General features: G+C 36.2%; 2 protein-coding genes across 4 annotated transcripts in view; both read right to left on the bottom strand.

The window, feature by feature from the left end:
* Positions 1 to 14,171, bottom strand: part of pias1a (protein inhibitor of activated STAT, 1a) — a 51,501-nt gene extending 37,330 nt beyond the window's left edge. The window contains exon 1 of the mRNA XM_067399432.1: positions 14,148 to 14,171. Coding sequence (XP_067255533.1) covers positions 14,148 to 14,171 — 24 coding nt within the window. The remainder of the gene's footprint in view (positions 1 to 14,147) is intronic.
* Positions 14,172 to 15,523: 1,352 nt separating this feature from the next.
* On the bottom strand, positions 15,524 to 21,596 carry skor1a (SKI family transcriptional corepressor 1a). 3 transcript variants are annotated; one of them, XM_067400742.1, is made up of 9 exons: positions 21,556 to 21,596; positions 18,840 to 20,550; positions 18,134 to 18,224; positions 17,915 to 17,995; positions 17,743 to 17,811; positions 17,102 to 17,176; positions 16,938 to 17,012; positions 16,686 to 16,751; positions 15,524 to 16,159 (listed from the first exon to the last, which is right to left on the bottom strand). In XM_067400742.1, exons 2-9 carry the CDS (start codon positions 20,538 to 20,540, stop codon positions 16,062 to 16,064), a joined length of 2,256 nt encoding a protein of 751 aa, XP_067256843.1. In that variant the 5' UTR covers positions 20,541 to 20,550; positions 21,556 to 21,596; the 3' UTR covers positions 15,524 to 16,061. The 3 variants fall into 3 exon arrangements, with proteins under 3 accessions (XP_067256843.1, XP_067256844.1, XP_067256845.1); XM_067400743.1 differs by having other exon boundaries at positions 15,524 to 16,156; XM_067400744.1 differs by lacking the exon at positions 16,686 to 16,751.
* Between the last annotated feature and the right edge of the window lie 4,474 nt (positions 21,597 to 26,070).

Here is a 26,070-nt window from a genome sequence, read left to right as displayed (position 1 = left end):
CTACTTTCTACTGTCGAAAACAAAGAATGTTGGTAACCAAACAGTTCACATTGTCTTCCATTCTATAGACCCAAAAAAAATTCTCCAAAATATCTTCTTTTGTGTTCCACAGATGAAAGAAAGTCATACAGGTTTGGAACAGAATTGTCATTTTGGGGTGAACCATCTCTTCAGGTCTGAAAGCAGCGAGAGAACTTTTGTTCCGCATTTTGATGTAATTCCGAGTTTATTATTGAAAGAAAAAATGCAGGATGGGGACTTGGTTCTATGCATTAGTTGTTGTACAGATGTGGATGCAGATGAACAGCAGTTTCAGGGGCAGGGTTTAGTTGGACTAAATGATTGGAGAAGTCCTGCATAAGTCAACAGAGAGACGTTTGTCGTTTTCACCAGAAGGTTTCAGTAATGGCATTCTCATTAAACATAAGATCAAAACTTTTTTTAAAAAATGAAACAAATGCACGGGTGAATTGTTCACAATAAGATTTATAATAGAAAATATATAGAGTGCATTTTCATTTCGTGCCAAATTTAGGAAAGATTCCACAACATGTTCAGTCATGTTGAATGTATGTTCAGAATTCCTGGATATAAATAGGGCTGGGTAAAAAAAAATATTTTTCGATTAATCGTTTTTTAAAATGTGGTCGATTCAAAATCGATTCTCAAAGGCCACGAATCGATTTTTTTTTTCCATATTTATTTCCGCAAACATTGAACATTAGATTAACGTTAATCTAATTACGAGTCTTCTCCACTAGATGTCACCCTCTTATTTGCCTTGCGCGATGTCACCAAGGAGCGAGAGGCAAACCTGTCATTCATTCATTCAGTGCTTAAATGGCGGTTTCAGGTGCTTTGTCGACGTTGATGCCACCTTCACATAAAATTGAATCAAGAATCGAAAATCGAATGGAGAATCGAAATCGAATCGATTTGAGAGCTTGTGAATCGAAATCGAATCGATCTGGAACATCTGAATCGATACCCAGCCCTAGATATAAATACGTTTGCAATCATCACAGTCAAAGAAATACTGTAATTCATGCAAAAATGCCATCACATTAGACTTCACTAAAGCGCTGCATTCACTAATGCAACATGTAATTAATCATCATAAATGTAAGGTATTTTGCTATAATTTAAGGCATTTAATAAAAAAAAAACTACCTCACTAATACATTCAACCTCAAGCTCATGAAAAGGCTCTGGCTTTTTTATTCAGCTTTATTGTATTTAGAAGTGGTTACTAGGAAGTTTTGTGAGTATAAAGCACAACAGATGTGTGATCATTAAAAAGCGTTAATGATGGGTTTACATAACAGCCAGGTAAGATAACACATACGTATACATATTGAACATTAGGTGTGACAAATTATAGAACTTGAATATATATTAATATATGCTTTCTACATTATACCTTCAGAAATATAAAAGTATGGTAATCGTGATAATGTTACGTCATCATACTGAAAACCTGTGTGACTCATGTGCTGTCTGAGTTTAATGAGGTTCCAAACAAATAAATTGTGCCATGTGAAATTGTAATGAAATCCCCTGCTCAGCGTTTAGTGATCACTGCATCGAGACCCTTTGAATAAGAACACAGCTGGAATCTATTGAAGGGCTTATTAAACAGGTGCACCTGATAAGAGGAGGTCTGTTTATTAATAAGCACACTCAACACAAACAGCACAAAGGTTAAAAACTGTTAAGTAAGAAAAAAAGAAAAAGTGAATTATTTACTTATGTAATGCAAATTTATGGGTTAGTGTATTTGTCTTGGGGCGGCATAAAAAGAGGAGTACTTCCTTCTCATTTCTTCTGAAAAATCTTTTTTTTTTTTTTATATACACAAATGTGTGTGTGTCTGTATATTTTGGCTCCTGCTGTTCAGGGTAAATCTGTGCCAGGTACATGCTCCAATATCGCTTCATGAGGGTGATCCAGCTAAATATTGTTCAAGGTCATGCAGATTTTTTACTTATTAAAAACAGAAAGGAGAACATAAAATGCCACATACAGCAGCACAAAACATGAATATGTGTGTGTGTTTGTCCAATGCTGAAACAGAGAAGCATTTTCCAGGCTCAGGTGTGTAACACGTGTTAATTCGAGTATTTGTGTAGGTGTGTTTGTGGTCCATCTTTGGGGCTCAGGTGCACATGAAGTGTAATTTCAGAGGATGAAGGTGATTCAGAGACAGAATCCCTCCATCCTTTCGCATGCCTATCTGTCTGCTGCTGTGACTGAAGGCCAACAAACAGTTGAGGGGTCGCAAACAAACACCTACCCCCAATTTCACTTGTATGCACACTCTCTTTCTTTCTAGAGCCCAGAACACAATTAGCGTGCCAGCTTTTCCTCCAACTCTCTCTCTCACTCTCTCTCTCTCCTCTCCACTCTCTCTCTCTCTCTTTCTCTCTCTGGTTCACCCCTCCCCCACCATCTCCAGCCCTGCAGCTCACTGGCGGAAGATCAACACTCACATACCTCAGTGCTTTGTGTTTCACCAACACAGCTCCAGCGGTGGGTGCACAGCACACACATACATCCATGTAACCAGTCTATCATAGCATGATCTAAAGGGTTCAGATATGACATCAGTAAATAGCAAAGTCCCCAGCAGAGCCACTTAACTGTCTACAAACACACTGCACACAAACAGCGCTACTAATGCTGTGTGTGCTACTCAATGGAGCTCCTTTAGAAAAGAAGGAACAAATTAGAAAAAGTAAAATGTTCTGTTTTACCTTTCTGTCAAATAATTCATTATAAGTTAATCTTTAGGAGAAAGAGACCTATACTGATATTTTCTAAACTGATTATGTTTATGTTTGTATGTCTGATAAATTATATGCAGAAGCGATTTTTATTTAATGTATTCTGTTTTTATTCAATTTTATTTTCATATCACATCAATAAAAACGATAATATTAAATAGGTGAAATAAACTGACAAAGTGTAATATTTTCAAATTAAGAAATAAAGGGAGTCTATCAACTTAAATGTAATAATTGTACAACATAAATGTAATAATTTTTTTTAAACTACAGTTTAAAATTAAGATTTAGTTTTTTTTATTAGGCTAAAGGGTAAAGACAACTAGACTAAGTTCACTAGAATAACTATAAAGTTTAGGAAAGTAAGAAACGAAACAGTAAATACATTACATTGGAAAAATGGTGTTATACTTTTTTTTATGTTTTTACAAGCTACAGTTGCATTTTGTTAGTCTAACTTTAAAAGAGTCATTAAATTTCAGTAGGACTAAAGCATTTAAAATTTTGCATTTTAAAAAGATGAAATATGTTTTTAGTTTGATTGAAAACAAAACATGTATTGCATATTTTCTTTATAAAAATTCTGTTCATGTTCAGATTTTTTACAGTTGAGTTATTATTGAAAATTGCGCCTGCAAAAACGCAGCTAAAATATTTTGTTTTTCCAACATCTATAATCAGTCATCTAGAAATAATACTTTGGTCCATGAGTAGTGGTCAATTGATATAAAGCTTTCAGCAATAATATACAGGAAGGCCTAAAGTTGGACACTTTCTGAGTTATCATTGCTGTTGTTTTAAATAAAAATGATGAATACACAATACCATTTTAAGTAGCTAAACATCTCCATTTCACTATACAAAGAAAAAAAGAAAAAAAATATGTAATAAAAAAACTTAAATTTTTTTACCTTTACGCACATTACACAATTTAAATGACAGTAACAAAATATAGACAATGTTGCTGAATTGCAACACATTTTCCATAGTGGTTCAACAGATCACAAAACTCACGGTTCAGATCATATCACGATTATTAAGTCACGGATCGGATCATTTTTCAGATCAGCACAAAAAAAAATTGGGGGGTGGGGGGTAACTTTGCATTTATTACTTATCCCACCTTACCTACTCCGATACCACAGCAGTACACAGACGTGTGCCAAAGCTTGCGAACAGAGAAATATCGCAGACACAGTGTATATGCGCACAATTGTATAATAATATTTATAAGAATTTCAGAATCGTTGAGGGCCCCTCACACACCAGGGCCCTATGCACTCTGTCACCCTTTTCCCCCCACTTACGATGCCCCTGTAGTATTAATTTTCGTGTACAGAAAAGTAATAATTAAATGTAAAATTACACTGTTGTTCACTGTATAAATTTAATATAGATTAATCTTTGTTAAAGCTGTGTTTTGTTGTTTGATTTACATGACAGACAACAGCAGGTAGCCTATTTATATGCTGTCACTTTAAGAGTGAGACTCCATGCACACACACACATCCAATAGATACACATCCGGTCTTGGTCCGTACAGATCACGGATCAACAATGATCCGTTTAACCACTAATTTTCCCAAAAAAATGCACTCAAACTAAAAAAAAAAATAGAAAAGTTGTATGCCTTGACAATACCGTTGGTATTTTGAAACTGATAATAAAAGTGAACTAACACTGCCGTTAATAGGTCAAGCAAACTATTATCGACAAATGCCGACAACTTCCCAATGGCCACATAATCAGCCTGACTGATACATTGGTCTTTCATGATCACTGAGTCCCTGAGTCAATTAAGTTTGGTTTTGAACACTTCCAAATCATTTGTTTTTAACAGGAGGATGGAGTAGGTGGCCTTGAACATTTGAGTGGAGGCTTGCTGCTAATCACTTTCCGTTTGCAAATTGAGAAACAAGCAAAACATGTAAAACCAAGGATATGACAGCTTTCTGAGCCCACGTGGCATTCTTACGCACACGTGTTGATGAAGCAGGTGCAAAGGCACTAATCACTAATGCATTCCCCCCAAAAAACGAAAAACAAACAAACAAAAAAAACGACTTTTTTTTTTATGGCTGTCAGTGTGTAATATCTTCCCTTCAGGAACAGCCGGCTCTATTAATCGCACTTAAATAATATCTCAAACACACAAACTTTTCTCCCTACAGAGTCCAGGACATTCAGATCTAAAGGTGTCCCATCTCTTCAAGCTCTAATGCCTAGATACAGTCAGACTACAGAGGACTTTCTGCAGGAGACACAATGAAAAATTCAGACCAGACCTCAGAGCATAATATGAATCCAAAACACAAGCAAACCACACTCTAAAAAATGCTGGGTTAAAAACAACCCAAGTTGGGTTAAATATGGACAAATCCAGTGATTGGGTTGTTTTGACTCAGCGGTTGGGTTAAATGTTTGCCCAATGTGCTGGGTAGTTTTATTTAACTCAACTATTGTTTAAAAATGACTATATGGCTGGGTTAAAATGAGCACAAAATATGTTGGAAATTAAAAATCAGACACATAATTACTAGAGGCAACAATAATAATCAAAAGATGAACATTTATTAATAAGCAATTTAATAAATGTTTATTATTTAATTATTATTAATTAAACATATTAATAAATGTTATTTTCCAACCTATTTTGGGTTCATTTTAAGTGATCAATAAAGTGATTTTTAAACATCAGTTGAGTTAAATAAAACTACCCAGCAGGTTGTGTTAAAGCCTACAGCTGGGTCAAAACAACCCAATCGCTGGGTTTGTCCATTTTTAACCCAACTTGGGTTGTTTTTAACCCAGCATTTTTTAGAGTGCAGTGACCAAAGCACACTTGAGTTTTATTCTTCTGGAAGAGAAAGGACATCAATCATTGTTACTGTGTTTACACAGAGAAATATACTGAATACTAAATGCAAAACACACTAATGACAGTTGTAGGGTGGTAAAAAAAAAAAAGTGCACTTCAAGATGAGTTTTACGTGATTACTGATTAGCAAGACTGTAGACAAACAGAAGTAGCGAGAGGTCTTTTCTTACCTATTGTGATGTAAATCTGAGTGTAATGGATTATTGAAAAAGAAAAAAATGTAAGGCAAGGATTTGATTCTATCCATCAGTTGATGATTGGATTTTGAGATTTGACTCTTGCAATCAAATAAATGTGCTTCATTATTTTGGGTTTAAACTAGAGATGCACCAATGTATCAGCCGCCGATATATATCAGCCGTTTTTTGATCAATTTACAACCATCGGCATATTGCATGAAAAAGGCCTATAATTTATTAATTCACTGCGTGAAGTCACTGACCTCCAAGATTAATCCAGAATCTAATATTCCTGCCGTGCTGCTGTCTGCATTTTAACATTAATCAAACAAAAGACTATACTCACTACTCTTGACTAAATAACTTTTCGCGGACGGAATCACGGAATCCAATCATAAAAACGGAATTTACTGTATAACACGGTCACGGAATTTGTCAAAGTTTTGATGAATAAATAAAAAGGAGGTCAGTACACTTAAATCAAATTGTGATATAGACCAGTGTCTGTGAATATTAAACCGCAGAAAGACTCTTTGTAAATGAATGGTTTCATTTACCTCAAACACACGAACTGAAGCACACACGTGATGCTCGTGGTGTTTTCAGCCTCTGCTGTCTCACTACATGAGGACATGAATGCATGAATGAACTTCATCTCCAGAATCTCTTCATGAGCATTTTACCTTTTCATTTGAGAAAATCTATTATCATATCATAAACACACAGAAACTCGAAGGTCTTCACAGCAAAACGTCAAATAAAAGTTCAGTTTAACTTGAAGTAATTGTGACAGAAATATATACTGTTGTACAGTAGAATTTAGCTACGTCTGAAAGTAATAATTATGGATTTAATTTAGACTGTGAAGAATATGCAGTGTTATTTTATATTTGTTTACTTTATTTCTGTACCTGAAAACTGTTAAACCTACCTAAAAGCACTGTTTATTTCATATTTATCTTTGTTCTGTTGTATTTATGTAGGCCTGCTGAATGTTAAATTGATCCAATCCATGTTCATTAGAAATTATCTGATGATGCAGCAATAAACTAGCTAGTAAAACTTTGAACTTTGCTGATTTAAAACATGATCAAAACATTATACAAAAATAAGAGAGCAAGTGACAAATATCGGAATCGGCCAATAAGTGTTGTTAAAATCTGTCTCAGTATCAGCCCCCAAAAAATCCTATCGGTGCATCCCTAGTTTAAACAGACTAAATGATTGGAGAAGTCCAGCATACATCATCAGAGAAAAGTCTTTTTCACTGAAAGAACAAATTATGCTATTATGCTAAAACCTGCATTTACAAATCACCTTCAAGTACAAACAAATCACAGCGAGAGCGTGAGGACGAGCGCTTCTCTGCATCCTCTTTCTTCAGTCAGACTGCATGTGCATCACTGTCTCTTGGCAGCTTTAAAAACATAAAATCTAATTTGTTGGCCATGTGAAGCTCATCGTGTCTTAAATCTAAACCTCATTTATCTATAATGCTGTGATGTAGTGTGAAGTATGCTGAGAGGAGACAGGGAGAGTTTAATATGCGATTAAGACAACAGTACTTGTCCAAACACAGCATGAGTGCTGAGCTGACTACACATATTTTAAGCCATAATAGCAAGCAAATGACCCCAGATCAGTAAGAAGATTCCACATATAATTCTGGTTATAATTCTATTCCAGTATTTGGTTATGTGCTGTATTGTGTGCTAGAACGTGCAGTGTGAGCTAAACCCCCAGGAAATTGGAACAGGAGCTAGAGCCAGGTAAGAGAACATCTGCTGAAGGGAGATATAACACACACACACACACATGCACACGCACACACACACACACACACACACACACACAAAATCCCCACCTTAATCACCTCTGTGTTGATGGAGGCTATTTGTGTGGACAGAGATAGCTGGCTACAGCCTGAGAGGGAATGAGCACATCAGTTTGAGCGTGTGTGGATCTCACCAAATGGATAAAATAATGAAACAAGAATGTGTGTATATTAAAATGATTTTTTTCTCTGTACTGACATACAGCAACATCCAAAAGCACAACTGAAAATTCCAGCAGGTAGGCAACAGGACTATGTAAAACTCACATGTTTTAAAAACAGCTTAGGTTACATCAACTCTTACCTAATCACTATTATATAAATCAGCACCAGATACGAATATCGTGCTCCTGTGGAAATCATCACAATTCCTCTGACTGAAACTGTAAAGAAAGATAGGTATAAAGAACTGTGAAGTTAAATAAGTAATCTGATCCATGATTCAAATTTCCGATCTGTGATTAATGAAGTTCAGTCTTAACCCAAAAGGAGATTTTGTTGTAATTATTAAAATTATCAAAAAAAAAAAAAAAAAAAAACCTCCAGTGAGAAAATTAAGCACAGGAAGTGTCCTACAACACAACAGAGCAATGTTGAATTGATATGATCCTTTATGCTGAAGCTATTTAAAGTTTCTGGAACTCATTACTAATATAATATAGGCCTACTAGAATGTTATGTTTACTATAGTCAATAATATATATTTTATTAGAGATGCACCAATGTATCGGCCACAAATATTTATTGGCGAATTTTGATAAATTTAAAAGGCCGATATAACAAACCAATGGTTTATTAACTGCATGAAGGCATAATGTCTGTTGCATAATACAATGTTGGTTAAAATAATTAAATATTTGAAAAAATAAAATGAAATCTGTAAAAAATACAGACAATCTATTCTAATGACAAAAGTTCAAATAAGAGAGCAAGTGGTGGTATAAGGGTCATTCCGTGTCAAATCAATCAGAGGTCGCGGGCAAACTTTTTTTGATTTTGATCATTTTTTTCTTTTGAAAGAAATACATAAATGAAGAAGCCAAAATATCAAACGTCATTGATGTATATTACTGAGAAATCCATTATTTTGTGGATCCAAATTACAGGGGTGTAAAAAATGACTTTAGAAAGATGGCAGCATCATTATTTTATTTTTACACAGAGATTGGTTGGTCTATTAGTAAAATCTGTTGACTTTAGCAATCTTTGTTGCATTATATGCCAACAGTGACATTTCAAAAATGGGAAAAAGCACTTTTGCCAAAGAAGTTTTTTGCCGAAGGTTTGCATGTCTGTAACTCAAGAAGTATTAAACATCTCTTATCCTTTTAGATTTTGGTTCTTAACAAACTTTTCTTTTAGTATCATCATTTTTAAGGCTCAATGTGGTTCATTTCCAGAGATATTGGGATCTCAATGTGGCTCCATAAGTAAATTGGTAAATTCTACACATTTTCAGGTCAAAAACCAAATGTGGGTCACTTTGCTGTCACAGCTGATACTTTTTTCCTTTTAAAGTGGAATATCTGAAGAACAAATAATGTTGAAACTAGAAATGTATCTCATTTTTTTTCCTATCAGAAAATAGGACATACCTGTCTTAGTGCCATAAATATTCCTTTTCTAAAGTTTTCATGCCTATACGGGGATCTCAATGTAGCTCTGTGTTCAAATTGTTGAATTTTACCCATTTTCAATGGCTAAACAAAATGTGGGTAACTTTTCAGCTGATACTTATTGTGTTTAAAGAGGAATGTCTTAAGAACAAATAATACTGAATAGAAATGTATACTGTTTCTCTTTATCAAAACAACTGAATACAACACACCTCTCGGAGTGACAAAAATATATTGAAATGGTCAAATTGAGGTACATTAACTTGCTCTCAAAAGTTTCTATACTTGTTATAAGTATCTTATAAGTTATAAGTATCTATATTTGAATCAGTTTTAGGGATATTTGGAAGGAGGGATTTTGTTCATTTTAAGAGCTTCTGAAGCTACCAAGCATTTAAATATGCAGTATTGTAACTACATTCTAAACAATTTTGGGTTAAAAACAACCCAAGTTGGGTTAAATATGGACAAAACCAGCAGGTTTTGGGCACCTATTATGCCCTCTTTCACAAGATGTAATATAAGTCTCTGGTCTGGTCATGTTTCATCTTAAAATCCCCCACAAATCTGCCCCTATTTGGGGGTGAGCAAAAACATGCCTTTTATATTGCTGGCTAAATAAAAATAAATCCAAAATTGGTTGAAAATGGCTGGGTGAAAACAACCCAATCCCTGGGTTTGTCCATATTTAACCCAGCATTTTTTTTTTAGAGTGTACATAGTGTCACCATGGAATTGAACAATACAGGGCCTCAAAAATGAAAAATTCCATAACAAAAGTTTCATAAGAACAAGAATCTAAAATGATATTAAGATATATTTATTATTTATTGAGTTACAGACGTGCAAATAATATATTTTTTGGCACTCAGAGAGGTGGGTTGTATTCATTTGATTTGATAGAGGGATACATTTCTAGTTTCAATATTATTTACTCTTCAGACATTTGTTTTTAGACACAATAAGTACGAGCTGTTTGAAAAGTTACCCACATTTGGTTTTGACCATTGAAAATGGGTAAAAGTCAACAATTTGAACATGGAGTCACATTAGGATTCTAATATCTATGGGATTAAACAATACAGGGCCTTAAAATTGAAGGTTACAAAAGAAGAGTTTATTAAGAATGAGAATCTAGAAGGACACTGAGATATCTTATTTTTTTATTTTATTTTTAGATATTTTTATAGTTACATACAAACTTTGGAAAAAGAATATTTATTTCACAGGCTGTCTTTGCACTATTGTAGACAAATGTGTTGACAGAAAAAAATAAGATACATCTCTAGTTTCAACATTATTTGTTCTTCAGATATTTCTCTTTAAAATATATCAGCTGTATGCAAACTTGCAAAGTGATCCATTTTTGACCACTGAAAATGTGTACAATTTACCAATTTACTCATGGAGCCACATTGAGATCCCCATATCTCTGGAAATGAACCATATTGGGCCTTAAAAATGAAGATACAAGAAAAGTTTGTTAAGAATTACAATCTAAAATGAAAATAAGAGATCTTAAGAGACCCAAGTTTGCTTTGAAAATGAAAAACGTGCCAAGCACAATGTTCTCTCACCATTCATGATTTTTAACACGCACTTACTGCATTTGGCCGGTCTTGCGGCTGTCAGAGCAGAAACGAAAGCTGCTGCTCTCCGTGTTTTTCGTCGTCTCCATGCGTGTTCGTATGTAAATTGAGCAATCTTATTTTGTCCATTAGATGGAAAGACCCATACATTTACCTGCACACAAACCCTCCCCTTGAAGAAATCAACAAAGACTGTGAAAGTCAACAGATTTTACTAATAGACCTACCAATCTCTGTGTAAAATAAAATAATGATGCCGCCATCTTTAGCTTCAAATCTCAGGTGAAAATTGCCATTTTCACCCCCCTCTACAAAACGTGGAACAGTGGATTTTATAGACATAAATATACATCCATGACGTTTGATATTTTGGCTTTCTTCTTTACGTTTGTCTTTCTTTTGAGCCGGGAAAGTTTCTGAATTTAGTTGATTTACTTTAAAGGAAGCTAACATAACACTGAGATTTTATATACATAGGCAGTTGGAATGTTAACTGTTATAAAAAAGTTAACTAAATATAGCTCAGATTAGATAGTAATCTGCATTAAAATAAACGGTTATGAATTCTAATTATTATTACAATATAAACCTTTAAATTATACAGTAATACACTGACAACCACCAAACACAGTTCATCAAACAAAACAAAGCTCATCCCAAGCAGTTTTTCCACCATCTAATGACAATGCTAATATATAGAAGGTGCACAGTGTAATTTACACAAACACTAAACATCACCATGGTAACACATGAAAGTTTAAAAATGCAATAAACATTAATTTAACAACATTAAAGGTGCTAAAGAGGATGTTTTGTTTTATACATTTTTGCAATATTACTTGAAACTGTCTTTACTAACTGATAAAAGACTATTTATTAGGTGCACTGAAAGGAATAATATTAATATACATCATCTGTGCACGAGGTAGGGCCTTAAAAACATCAGCCAATCGTTTACGCGATGATTGGCTCTCTGGCTTGAAATCACTGCCATGACGTTCCTTGTAAGAGACGAGCGCGGCTGCGCACTCCAGTAGCTTTCCACACTCCACAGGCGCAACATGCACTGTTTTTGTCCGGAGACAGGAGTAACAACTGCAGATTATGAGTTACCTGCGGTGAGTCCGACATAATGAATCCACTAACACCACACAGCGAATGCCGGTGGTAAACAAACACTCGTGTTCCAATCGTGTGAGTATTTAAGAGTTTTGGGAGGTGTTCCCTCTAAAGGAGGGGGGTTGTTCTTACACATGCGCTCATTTCAAAAACTCAGTAACAGTCTTTGGTTTCTCAGTCGACGAAAAAATCCTCTTTATCACCTTTAAATGTAACATAAAACCCTAATGTTCATAACTGATTCGAAAAAAACGAAGAAAAACTAAGAAGAAACAGTTATTTCAACTAAAATACATCAAACATGAAGTGTCACGCAGGGAATTGTGTGAATGTCAATTTACGTTTTTTCCACTGTAAATTATACAATGACTTGTTTTTTCACTTCCAAAAACAGTAAATTTAACAGTATTTTACCGAAAAAAATAACATTAAATGTTCCGCTAGATCTATTACATTTATTCACCTTATAAAGGACATTTTCTGTAAACCAATTAACCGTTTTTCACCGTAGCATTTTTACAGTCTTTTACCGATAAAATCACGGTCATTTTTTACAATGTAATCAAAAACTGAGTTTAAGGCTACTGAAGTGCAGAGAGCCAGAGCTAGAGACCTAGAAGGCATGTTGATCAGTCCAGTAAGCAACATGTTGGTAAATCTACCTCTCTCATCCACCCTACACCTTCTGCCAACGCAACTGTTATCCCAACCCATAGTAACATTGTGTACAGCTGCTGATTACTGCCCTTAAGTAACTATTAAATATTTTTGCAAGCAAAGTGAAAAGATGTACTGTAAATATCAGGTAAGACTCAATCCTAATCTAGTTATGGCTTTTAATTTCATCTCTGCACTGATATGAAGAAGTGGACCTGCTAAAGACACAGACCAAGGACAAACAGTAGGTCAGTATGTAAGAAATTAATAAATGGAAAAACATGATCAGAGTGCTAAATCTTTTTTTTTTTTTTTTTTTTTTTCTAATTGACTGTAAATCAAAAAGACCAGATGAAACCTTGAATGAGAATGAATGAAAGTGAGAAGCACAAATCACAAAAGCAGACACTTAAAACAGTGTGAATTTCTTTCAGTCTACTGAGGATTTCAGTTTCCATAGACACATATGAAAAAGCTTTATCAGACATGCAGAACTTTCAAACATGACAGAACAAAAAAACATAATAGCCTGCTGTGAATTGGTATTTTCCATTCTTACACTCTTAATTGAGAATCAAAGCATCACAGTCATGCAACACCTGTCACTAACATGTTACTTTAAGCTTAAAGGGTTAATTGATCCAAAAATAAGTGCTGTTGCAACCCTGTATGACATTTCAGTCACCATTCACTTTCATATCAGCTTTTTTTCCCACACAATAAAGCGAATGGCGACTGAGGCTGTCATTCTGCCTAAAATCTCACACTTTGTTCCGCAGAAGTTTACACATGTTGGGTGAACTAACACTTTAAATAACAGCAATATAATCATACAATTTTTTTTTTAAGAAAGCAAAGCTTGTTCAGCCTTATATGAACAGAAGGATGTCGACTGGTATTGAAGCTTTTAAGGATGATAAACTCAAATGTTCACTGGCCATCAAAGTGACTGAAGTTTGACGATCAACTGCAACGTTCAGTTGTTATTTCGGTGCTGAAATCTGAGTGACATTGCTCGTGCACTTCCTCTTACTTGATTGACAGCACGTCAACAGTGCTCGCGCCTTGCACGCGAAGCGATGGAGCTTTCTAGCAAATCCACAAGTACAGGCGACTACACCACAGATTAACCATTAAAAAATCCACACATACGGTCAACTAACAGCAGATATTAAAATAACCTGAGTCTGAGACTGATTTTCAACACATACTCTTAACGTGAGTTATTAGGGAGAAAAGAGTTAAAGTTAGTAATTCCCCTGAGGAGAGCGGTGGACAGACAGCTCCCTCTACATCAACAATAACACGCTGAAAGCTTTCTACAAGAGCTCCAATGCAAAACCATTTCTCATGCAACTTTGGCTACGACAACAGAGGCTAAATGCATAATAACGGCCTCTTGATACAGCAGGTAACTAGTACGCGTACTTCTAAAGGTACAATAAGATATCCCTACACACTATCCGACTGGAAATTGAGCGCAGCGTTTTACCTTTAGTTCCGCACTCTCCGCCATCTTGTGACTGCTAGCGCAGGCGTGACGCTGTCGGGTCACGTGGTATGCACGCGCAGCTCGTTGCCGGCGTAACCGCTCACACGTTTTTCAACGAGTAGTACCCAAAATGTTGCGTGGAAAACTTGAATCGTGTTGGGGGAAAGCATGCTTGTTATAAGTATCGTATCCGAAAGCGAGGCCTTTAAACTGTATTAATTCGAACAGATTTTATTTAGCCTATCTATACAAAATGTTTTTGTATTTACCCTGAAATGCTTTACATTTATTTTGACGTTGTTTTCAGTCATTACAAAGTATTTCTTTGAATCTTTGAATTGCATTTTGTCTTCCCTGCACCGCAGTATATAAATACCTTTCCAAAGAGGTGGGTGCACATGCCAGCACTGGTCGGATAAGTGGATAATCACATGAAATGCACTGTCTGCAATTGAAGGGTACGACTGAAGAAGAGCAACGTGTTTGTCTGACAAGAAACAAAGTCGATTAATAAAAGCAACACAACTCCCGCCGAAGCAAATTTTATTATTATTTACTGTTGTCTTTGAGAACGTATTCTGATCAGATCTTATATACGAACCGTAATCTTGTTTTAGTTTAACAGAATAATGTATTTGAACACTTGAAGCGAAAATGATCGCTGAACACATTGGAATGTGCAGTGTCTGTTTTCACCACTAGATGGAAGTGTTGTATTTCACAACAGTAGCTATTAGACGCCGAGGCTCAGTTTCAGCAGTGGGTTAGTGCGCTTTCAGTGTGCAGTTGTTTGCAGGCTAAAATAAACATATATTTTTTGGAAATTATTAAGCTGTAATGTTGGGAAATGAACATCATATTTTCATGGAAAACATATTTAAATAGGCTATTGCTGTTTAATAGGTCTATATAGGCTTATTTTATTTGTCTTAGGATAATGACCAGGCCGTCAAGCAAATATTTTTGTTTTGGCATGCATTTCAGGTAAGGCCAATAGGCCTACAGTATCTGGATTTCGATTTTTTTTTTTTTTTTTTTTTTTTGTCGCATTAAATATTTTATTTAGTTCGTGACAATTAAAAAAAAAAAGTATTAAAAGTCAGGAGATATCTTGAGTTCACGAGTCAATTCTTGTGGCTTTGATTGAACTTTTATTGAAGAATGAGGCAAGAGAACAATTTATTTTTGACCAAAAAAGAAAGAAAGAAAGAAAGAAAGAAAGAAAGAAAGAAAGAAAGAAAGAAAGAAAGAAAGAAAGAAAGAAAGAAAGAAAAATAAACACTCCAGGGGTCTTATGACATTGAGTTTGAGCACTTTGATGTGGAATAACAACTTTTGCTGTATTCTCAATTGTTTATTTTGGGAAATATGGGGTAAGTGCTTGTTCAAACTTGTACATTAATATGACGTACAGCTGATTTTGAATAATTTTTGGATTGAATAATTTTGGATATATTTTGTCTGAAATGTTGCTTATTTAAAGTGCTTAATATTGATGATACACAATTAATTTGGGATAGCACATCAGTGAATTCATTTAGAGAAAAACAATTACATGTAAAAACACATAAATAATGAGAATAATCAATTCCAGTTTATGAAATTTCACATTATACAGTTCATTGCACATTGCCACATATTATGTATTTTGTATTGTTTAAAAAAAATTCAACCTATTTACAAGTAACAGTATAATTATTCGAGTGTTTATTGTAATCCTCTGGTTTGTTTTACTCTGTTTTCCTTATCCTAGACAATTTCATCCACAGTAGAATGTTCAAATGCCAGTGAAAACTTTGGATGGATTGTGATTCAGCAGTCCTCAGTGTGCTTAACTTGAACCTCTCAAACAGAGTGAGAATGGAGAATTCCTTTAGGGGAGGTTTACAGATGACACTGGGATGCAGCTTTAAGTTAAGGTGGTAAGAGGGGCGGTTTAAAGGTGCAGGTCCCTGTGCAGTGGCGTGGAGTGAGCATTTTGCAGGAGAAATGGTGAAGAGCGTCGTGAGCTTCTAGGGAAAAGGTTAATTGAGTTTAATGAATCACAGCACAAGAGTAATCTAGCTCATCCTTTACTGAATCATGCTAGTACATTCTCCAAATACTATGATACACTTGCATACTATATGTCTAATGCGTGAAGATTAAAGCTATCACACTCCTCTCTAATCATTACTATAATTTAGTTCTTCAAACATAAATTCTGATGTTTTAATGCGTTTTAAGTACATCGAGTACACTGTAAAAAAGAATTGTTGGTTTAACTTAAAAAAAGTAAGTTGCCTGGTTGCCTTAAAATTTGAGTTACTGCAATGAAGGCGATTAACAGAAACTCAAAATATTGTTATCTGAACCACTTTAATTGAGAAAAAATGTTGTGATAAATCATGAAAATAATTTTTTACAGTGTAATTCGTTTAAAAAGTAGCACTTGCATATTCCTTTTGTAATTCTCTTAGAACAATGTGAAAAAAAAAAATCTTTTTCATTTCACTTTAATGGATGATAGGCGTATTGCAGGCTTTATTTCTAAATTACCTTTAAGCTTCTGCTGAATTGCATAACGAGCCTTTCTCTCCTGATCCAACTCGTTGCACAATGTGTCTACATAAAATAAAAAGAAAAATGAATAAATCATTTGAGGTGGGTCACAAACATTAAATGTTTTAGATACCCTGCAGCCTAATTTTTTTCTATAAAATTCAGTCTATCTGAAATATGCAAGTGTTACCTTTTTTTTTTTTTTAAACTGACCTTTTTTTCTTTTCAAAAATGCAAAATATGCATTACCTCGTACAATCTGCAGCTGCTGGACCATCTCCTCTCGATAAGACAGTTCCCTCTTCATTTGATCCTGAAAATTATCTGTTAGAGTCAACACGTATTAAGTTACAAATTGAAGAATTTATATAGAAAATAAAAGCATGTTGTGAATATATCCATCTCTTAATTACCTTTCAAACTCTGAAATTCCCGTTCCAGTTTTTTTCTTAACTCCACTTGCTCCAAGAGCTGCTTTTGGAGCTCCTCTGTGGAAACCAAAAGAAATCACATCATTTATCATACCACTGTGACTTTTAATCACCACACTACAGTCTTTTTTTCAGAATTGTATTTTCATTTTTTTTTTTATCATGTATTTTCACTCTGTTTGGTTTTCTTGTCTAATAGCGCTATTTAGGTTACTAAGGCTAAACACACGATCCCCGTGTTCTCAAGCATGACATTGCAAAATAATTAGGACAGTTGCCTGAGGGGTGTGTGGAAAACGAGCCTGGCAATGTGGATCGTCTGCAGTTCAAGGACAATTCTCAGCAACACACAACTGTGTAGCGATTACACTAATTTTTAAATGCATAACGCGTGCAAAAAAAGGGGGCGAAACGTTGTAGGCTACACAAAAAGATGTGTTTGCCTTAAAAAGACAATGCCTTGTTGAATCTGTTTAAATAATTAATCACAAAAAGAAAATGGCAGCCAGTATTTGTAATTAGTCATGTTATTTATTTTGTGGAATTTGTTATTTTCTTAGATAACAATGGAATAACACAGCTCAAAGTTGTCCATAAACGTAAATGTTAACTTTCTTGTATACCTTTCGCCATATTTTCGATGTCTTTCTCGAAATTAAATCTGTTATCAGCTCTTCTCAATGCAGCGTCGTCTGCCAGAAAAATAAGAAATATATTATTATACTGAATTACAAAGATACAAGCTAATGTTGTAAAAAAAAAAAAAAAAAGGACAATATTACATCTGCTACTCACTTGGGTTCTCTTTGCTAACGCTAATTTGATCCGAACAGGATTTTTGTGATTCACATTCGTCGTCAGTTGAAATGTGTGAATCTAAAGGGAAATATTCTTGTTAGCAGGCCACTTATTCAGAGTGCATAATTTAATATAATGTATCTTAAAATCGAACATATTAAAATTATATACACCTACTAATGAATTTAAATCTCAGTTTACATTAAATTGTCTTACCATTTGTTTCCGGCGCGCCGCGAGGAAGTTTAGAGGCCAAACATGGCAGGGTGCTTTGAAGAGATGCTCCCTCCTTTTCTTTTGAGTACACCTGCAAAAATTATCCAAGCAATAAAAAATAATAATAATAATAATACAACCCCAATTATGTATCATTTTCTTTCTTCTTACGCAACCACGCGTCAGACAACAGACTGCATTTAATAGTGCTCTAATAATGATCTAAGAATATTTGGCAACATCAAGGCAAATTACTCGTATTGCAAGGTAAATTCGGTCAGATGGACTGACAAAGAGAATAATTTGTGCAGTAACCACAGGGGAGCCCTTAAAACAATGCACTAATAGCCCGCGGGTGACAACAGAAATGACCATTCATTCTAAACATTTAATTTCCTATAATTACGCGCCGCTGTGTTCTTTTATTTAGATCGTACTGCATTAATAAAATGAATTTAAACGAGCTGTATCCATAACAACACAAATTGCAAAGTGTCACAAATAGAAATAAATATAGGCTCATAATTAAGCGTCATCATCACTCGCTATTAGAGCTGAAAGACTGCTGAGCAATTACAGCTTTTATTCAGTCTGCTGATTCAAAATAAATTTACACTAAGCTGTAGATATATATTTGATGTTTTAATAATAGATAGATTGTCATATGGTTTCAATACCACTTAATATGATAGTTTGTGTGACTCACATCGTAAGCAATGGCATCATTCTTCTTCGCCACCTGCTTGTTCTGCTTCTGTTCAGGGGAGCCCGCGTCACTGAAAGCGGCTATCTGGTCATCGTCCGGCCGCGGCGTTCGACTGTTTTCACCCACGGGACTTTGCCGGTCATCCACGGAAAGTTGTATAGACTCCTCATCATCTGGAATTCTGTGAGTTTCCACGTCGACGTCGGGTTCTTCGCCGCTATCCACACACGGAGATGCTGATCTGTAGCTGGAGCTCTCACTAACGAAGTCCGGCGACAAATGGCCAGGGTGAGCTCCGCTGTACGCCTCCCTGTTCCCGTAGAGCTTAGCTATGCTTTCCGCATCTTTAACGACCGGTCTGAACGCAGAAATATAGCTCAACTTTCTGGGGGTGCTGGGTTGACCCTCACTTGACCTGGCCTCGTCTCCAGATTTGTCCTCGTCGTTCCTTAAGGACTGCGAGCTGGAGCAGCGCTCGCTGTCGAACAGACTGTCTCTAGGTGTGTTTCCTCCCCGCTCGCTTTCTGACATCTCTGCTTCGGTTTGCCGGCCACTCATGAGCTCCGTGTGTGGCTTTAGTTGCGCCGGTTGATAGGATGAGAGCGGCAGGCTGCCCGTGGTAGGCCAAAACATGGGGAACGATGGATAGATACCGTCCTTCGCACCGGGCCAGAACACTCCAGGTACACTAGTCTTATTCTGCTCCCCAACTCCATCATCCTTCTTTTGACACAGTCCAAATGCTGGGAAACTATAGGGATGCGGGAATATGGGTGGCGGGATCTTCTGGAGCATGCCGAAACTCTTACTAGGCACAGGAATGATCGGGTAGTTACGCACGCTGTTGGTTAAACTGAGGTTACCACGGTCGTCGTCGCAGCGCAAAGCTTTGTGAGGAATGTCAGGGGAAGAGGTCTGCGTGATGTTACCAGAGGCCTGCGGTTTGAGCGGGGAGGACATTTCGGATCCACTCCCTGGCATCGCCCGTTTCCGGCTCCCGCCGTTAAACATGGCCTTGACGTCCTCCCACGCGTGACAAATGTCATCAGACAAGCTTTTGTCGGTGAGCTTTAGATGGCGTCTCCATGAATTAAAATTAGCCGCGTCCGGCTGTGTGTATTTAGACTCAGGTGTGCGGTGCGAGTGAAATATAAATTTGTTGGGTGAAAAATACATATTACAATAGGTGCACTTGATGCATTTCGCCCTAGAGCTGTTGTACCTCGCAGGTATGAAGCTTCCTCGGCAGCCCCAGGCGCACTCGTGTGAAACATCGAAAGCGAAATTCTCGGGCAATTTGGGAGGGTTGTGAGCCCCGAGGAAGGATTTGCAGAGGCGCTCGGCCTCGCGTTTGGTAATCATGCCACAGCGGCGCGAGGAGATGGGCATGGCCCCCGCGCGCCTCAGGATCTCCAGCTGCACCGGTGTGCACTGCACACACGTAATTCCAAGCGCCACGCGTCTGTTGTGGATTTCGTTGTAGCTGTAGTTTTTCAGCAAAGTGTTGGAAATCTGCGCCAGACACAGTCTTTCCTGACCGTCGATGACCAAAGAGACGATGGGCACTCCGTACAGCGCGGTCTCACTCACTTGATTTGGCTTCAGCGAGCTGCTGCCAGAATAAGGCTGCAGTTCTTGCTTTGAGTTGGGGGAAGAGCAAGCATCTCGTCCCGTAGAAAGCTGACCGGGTATCGACTCCATTCCTGGAAGTCTGTGAAGAACGAGACAAATGTGAAATTACACTCCAATTCATGAACTCTTGAGAGATTATCTAGCATTATCAGTGTGCTCTGTCTAAGCGTTATCCCAGCACGTTATTTATTGTAATAAATTGCATATCTTTAGTTTTTATTTTAATATAAGCCTACAGCATTATTTCAATAAAAAAAAAATCGACTCTTTTTTTGTTTGTTTTGTCTCTTTCCTGTCTACAATTAGTTCGTTTGATTCATTCTGCATAGAATTACCTTTGCAAAAGAACAGCTTAAATGTTTTTTTTTAAATTAGGCCACAATTTTTACAATAATTACAAACATTATTTTAGCATTATATCACAGATTGTTCAGTTAGTATTTTTAGTTAGCATTTTTTTTTTAATTTTAATTAACAGCTTTATGCCTGCTAATTAATATTTACGATTAATACTAGGCTTTTTAGGTTGACGATATATTGACGGCTCTGACACTATCTTTAAAAGCTCGCACTCTCTGACCTGAAAGCCTGCATCATTGCTTAATGTCTCCAAATCGGCTCAGAAGCCGGAGCGATTACTTAAAGGCCTCTTACGGCGCTAATACGCAAAGGGGCAGAAGGGAAGAATCTTTTAGCTACTCCAATAAGCTTAGCAGCAAGGAAAAGAAGCAGTAAGCCGCTTTCTGTGTAATTACACAGGCTGTGTTGTTCGACTTTGATCTGTTAATAAAAGTTTATCGTTTATAATTAAACCATTGCGCAAGGATCTGTTATATTTGAGTCCTTTTCGTTTCCTAGATGTCTCCGTTATGTTTATATAAATATTCTTTAGATTTGTCATATTATTTTGAATCGTATTATAAATTCTCTTTCGTAATCAAGGATCAGCATATTTCAAAACATTACAGGCTTTTGTTAAATGTAGACTAAAAAGAAAACTTGACAATAATACGCGCGTTAATTTAAGAAAATATCTACAAGGCTGATTATAATTTTGAACAACTTAATATAAAACGTAACCTACCTTTTTATGAGGAAACGGAGTCAGATGAGCGAGTGTGTTTGCGTCAAATTAGCAGGCCTTAAACAAGAAGGACAAAAAAAGCGTCCGTCTGTAGTGTGTGATGAGAACTGCGAGGCTGGATAGAGTCTTCCCTCTCAAAACAGCTTTAGAGTTTCCATCCCACTCAGCTCTCGTGCGTGGTGACGGGAGCGCGAGCCGAGTGACCACATGGCAGTCCCGGAGCTCGTGCCTCTTCTTAATAGGTTCTGCGCAATCTACTTCAAGAGAGGGAACGCCAAAAAGAATAAGAAAGGCACACCCACCGAGATCAAATCCGATTCTGGTATTAACCGTTTGCTTCCACTAGCCTACTCCAAAACAAAGATCCCTGCCAATTTAGATAGATAGATAGATAGATAGATAGATAGATAGATAGATAGATAGATAGATAGATAGATAGATAGATAGATAGATAGATAGATAGATAGATAGATAGATAGATAGATAGATAGATAGATAGATACATAGATAGATACATAGATAGATACATAGATAGATACATAGATACATAGATATGCCGCCATAAACAGGGCACTAAGTGTAATTTAAGCGTTTTTTTGTTGTTGTTTTTTTTTTTTTGCATAGACGATTGCGCATGAATAAAGGCGGAATAGATGGGTTTGTTCATGAACAATGAACAACGGTAAATTATGTTACTTATCGCCCTCAACTCATATCATGTACACCTGTGTCTTTTTCTCAGAGACTAATGTTTTTCCCATGAATTTTAGAACTTAATGTTCATGTTTGAATGCCACTTCGGAAACCAAACAATATATCATTATAAATTTGCATTGAACATTTCCTCTAGGCGACATGTCCGCAGGCCATGCAGTCTAAACTGCTATTAGAGGCTCGCGGTCATCGCATTTTACGTCACATGTCTCCTGGTGAATGATGCACATTTGTTAAACACACCAGCCAGTGAGAGCGGCTAGTGTGTACAAACAGTGATATATCAGAGCAATGGACTGAGGTAAGTGGTGCAACCTTATATGGCCGTATTAACTATTTAAAACCTGATCAATGCCCCTCAGTTAACCCCACTATGTCTTGACGTAAAGATATCAATATCGAACCGGGCAAAGTTGTGCCCTTTGGAATACGACAGTGGAAAAGTGTTATTCTCTCAGAAATGTTTTGGCATCTTCAGTCACGCGTTTAGTGCGCGTCTTTCCACTTATGAGGGTTTGACACCGGATTAAAAACAACGCAAAACAAATTCACTAGTCTGTTTTAAATAACTGATATGTCTTGTTTTTCATTTTGTAAAATATTTCCAACCTATTTTAATTATTCCACATTTTACAGCAATTGTATTACCTGCCGTCTTTCGTTAAGGTTTCAAAAAAAGATTTTTGATGAAACTGTAATTAATTCTATAAAATGTTAACATGTACCCGAATCAATTAGTTAGCCTAATAATGTCCAAAAATGCCTTCGAGGAATGGTTCATCTCAGCAGAGCTATTACATCAGAACTGCCTTCGAGCGAAAGTGTATTTTGCATTAACTGAACATCTGTAGGCTATGGATAGGTTGTATAATAGTCTCTTTGACACAAGTAGGATAAATGGATGCGTTTAAAAACATAAAAATATTCGAGCAATAATTAAATGAAACTAAATAAATACGTTTTAAAAGCAGAATGTACAGTTAGCTTATATCATTCATCACAGAGTTTAAAAACAAATGGGAAAATCTGTCAAGCGATGCTCAGTATGTCCTGTGACCAAGGGACCACGGCTTAACCTAATTCAATATTAATAGGAAGGGAAACTTTAACCAGATCTGCCTGGCCGTGTCTCCTTTCACAACCAAGAAGCTTCGTTCTGGCCCAACAATAATTACAATTTTATTCTGTAATTATTCCTTTCTTGTTAATTATTTAGTGGTCAGACTCAATGCAGCACTGTTAGCGTTTATGGCGGGGAGACAGGGGCTCACATGTCCTACAAGACTGGACCCTCCCACGAGCAGGTAAAGCTACACAACACCCGTCTTTAAACAAGCCATCCTGCCATCATTTATGAGAACATCCCTTTGAACTCACACTCACGCTAATGTACCTCCTCACAATATTAAAATCTCTCCGAGAAAAATGCATTTATATTCATTTAAAAGTTGTCTATATTACCATGCCCTATTAATTTGAGTACGAACCAGGTTACTTTGTATTAAACTTGATGTGCTTAGTAACCTCTCTGACATGCTATTAAATAATCGATGATTGTTTTTACATAACGGTTGAATCAATACGATAAATATTGTGTTTCAGGACGACATATGCCATTATTGGCTCATTAATATACGGGCTATTATATTACACGGGCATGAGTAAACTAATTAAAGAAACTTTATAGGCCAGTTGCTGAGTATGAAAGAAAGAATTGGGAAAAAACGTCTTGATTAAATAGCGCCCTGCATATGATCTTTTTGCATAACATTAGGATTAAATGTGTTATTAAAAGAGAACTAGTGCCATGAAGTTGTGCTAATATGGTGGGAGGATATTTAAAACAAGCCTATAGTCCATAGAAGTAAACTCTAGCTTTAATCTGTCAGTGTGGTGACAAATGGTTCTGAGTCTTTGTAATAAAATGGACAAAAGAACGAGTCAGTATGATTGGAGTAAGTCCGGCACTAGTTATTTTTATATGGATGCCCTCTAAGAAGACCAATGCCATCATCAGCTGCCCCGGACACCCTTAAAGGACAGTCTGAACTGATGCCATCTGGTTGCCGTTTTAGAGAACTAAAGGCAATGACCATGAGATCAGGTATGCCTTTATTCACACTGCGATTTTAGGTTGAATTAAAAAAAAAAAAAAAAAACACTTTCAGTTAAACATGGCACAACATCTTAAGTTTAGGCTAGCCTATATAACTTAAGCAATAACCTTTTTTTGTGGTGGCTATCTTAAACCAAATGTATTTTATTTTACGAAGAAGCTCATTCAATTCAAAGAACGCATTAACAAGTTTAGATGAGAAAAAAAAAGACGGAACCACTTTTAGAAAATATAAGAGATCCTGTCCTGGAGGTCATTGCTAAGATTGGCACATAAATCAAAGGCAGTCTAATTCAGCAAGAGAGGTTTAATAAACGCATCAGCTGAAAAGCAGTGTTCTACAGTCGTCGCTATATCCGCGCAGTATAAAAGCACGACCCCAATAAATTTCACTTTAGCGCGAGATCAATCAGCTTCTCTCATATTGATCTCTGTCGCCTTGACACCCTCGAGTCGCATACCGCAACCTTTTTGTTTCGAGTGAAAATAGCGTTTCGATTACTGTTTTTATTAGGAAAAGATTGCTACAAGAGGCTCACCATGGCCTGAAAATTAAGTGGTGACATTTTAATTACTAGACATTGATAAAGGAATCTTGGTAATGGCTGTGAACAGGTCTTTCAGTGCTCGTCCGGCCCCCGCGCTAATCAAACTGGACTGCAGGAGAAAGGTCGCATTAGAGCAGCAGTATATGGGCCCCACCAGCTAAAGGAGGAGGAATACCGAGGGCCTTTAACTGCTGGGGCCCATATACTGCTGCTCTAACGAGACCTTTCTCCCGCAGTCCAGATTGATTCTACTGCTGTTTGACCCTAAAATGCATAAGTGGGACAAAAATGACTTCCAACTCTTGGGCTATTTATCAACTAAAGTTAGAGATGATATTGTTAACTGAATTTTCTCACATTTTTAATAACTCTCCTTTGATGTAAACAATGGCTGAAAAAATTTAATTTTAGTTTGCCATTTTTGCTATATATATATGCTGTCAAAGGATTAATCGTGATTAATCACATCCAAAATAAGTTTGTTTACATAATGTGTGTATACTGTGTATTTTTATGTATATATTAATACACAAATATGTATATATTTAACAAAAATATATTATATTTATATATTAAATATTTATATATAATATAAATTATATACAAATATAAATATATTTATGTGCATGTATATTTATACATAAAAATACACAGTGCACATATATTATGTAAACAAACCTTTATTTTGGATGCGATTAATCACAATTAATCGTTTGACATCACTAATATAGAGCAAAAATGGCAAACTAAAATTATATTTTCATTTATATATATATATATATATATATATATATATAAAAAATTCCATCTGGATATTCATTATGCTTTTTGTATTGATCACCATAATGTTACATCCGACGTACGGTGTTATTGTAAACATTAAGGTTGGACTGTGTAAGTGAACACTAACACTGATCCGGTTCAATATGCACTCATGTGAAGAGGAGAGTGACTCCGACCTCCGTATCAGATTCCTGTCCTCCTCATTGTAGTCATCCTGTACGGACCCCAACACTCGGAAAACACTGGACCAAAACTGCATCCCATGACCGCTAATGAATTATGTGTAATCAAATACCATCCTTTCAAACACACAAAGTGTAAACTATGTAATGCTAATCATCTGAGGGATAAACC

The sequence above is a fragment of the Chanodichthys erythropterus genome, chromosome 11, assembly GCF_024489055.1.
Source record: "Chanodichthys erythropterus isolate Z2021 chromosome 11, ASM2448905v1, whole genome shotgun sequence".
Taxonomy (NCBI): Eukaryota; Metazoa; Chordata; class Actinopteri; order Cypriniformes; family Xenocyprididae; genus Chanodichthys; species Chanodichthys erythropterus.
Note: the sequence above shows the minus strand (reverse complement) of the source record. Positions and strands in the feature narration are given on the sequence as shown.

Coding starts and splice junctions, on each gene's coding strand:
- skor1a (XM_067400742.1), bottom strand. CDS start 20,540: ATGGAGTCGATACCCGGTCAGCTTTCTACGGGACGAGATGCTTGCTCT. Junction 17,013..17,101: donor GGAATTTCAGAGTTTGAAAG/GTAATTAAGAGA, acceptor TGACTCTAACAG/ATAATTTTCAGGATCAAATG. Junction 16,160..16,685: donor AATTCAGCAGAAGCTTAAAG/GTAATTTAGAAA, acceptor CCTTTTCCCTAG/AAGCTCACGACGCTCTTCAC.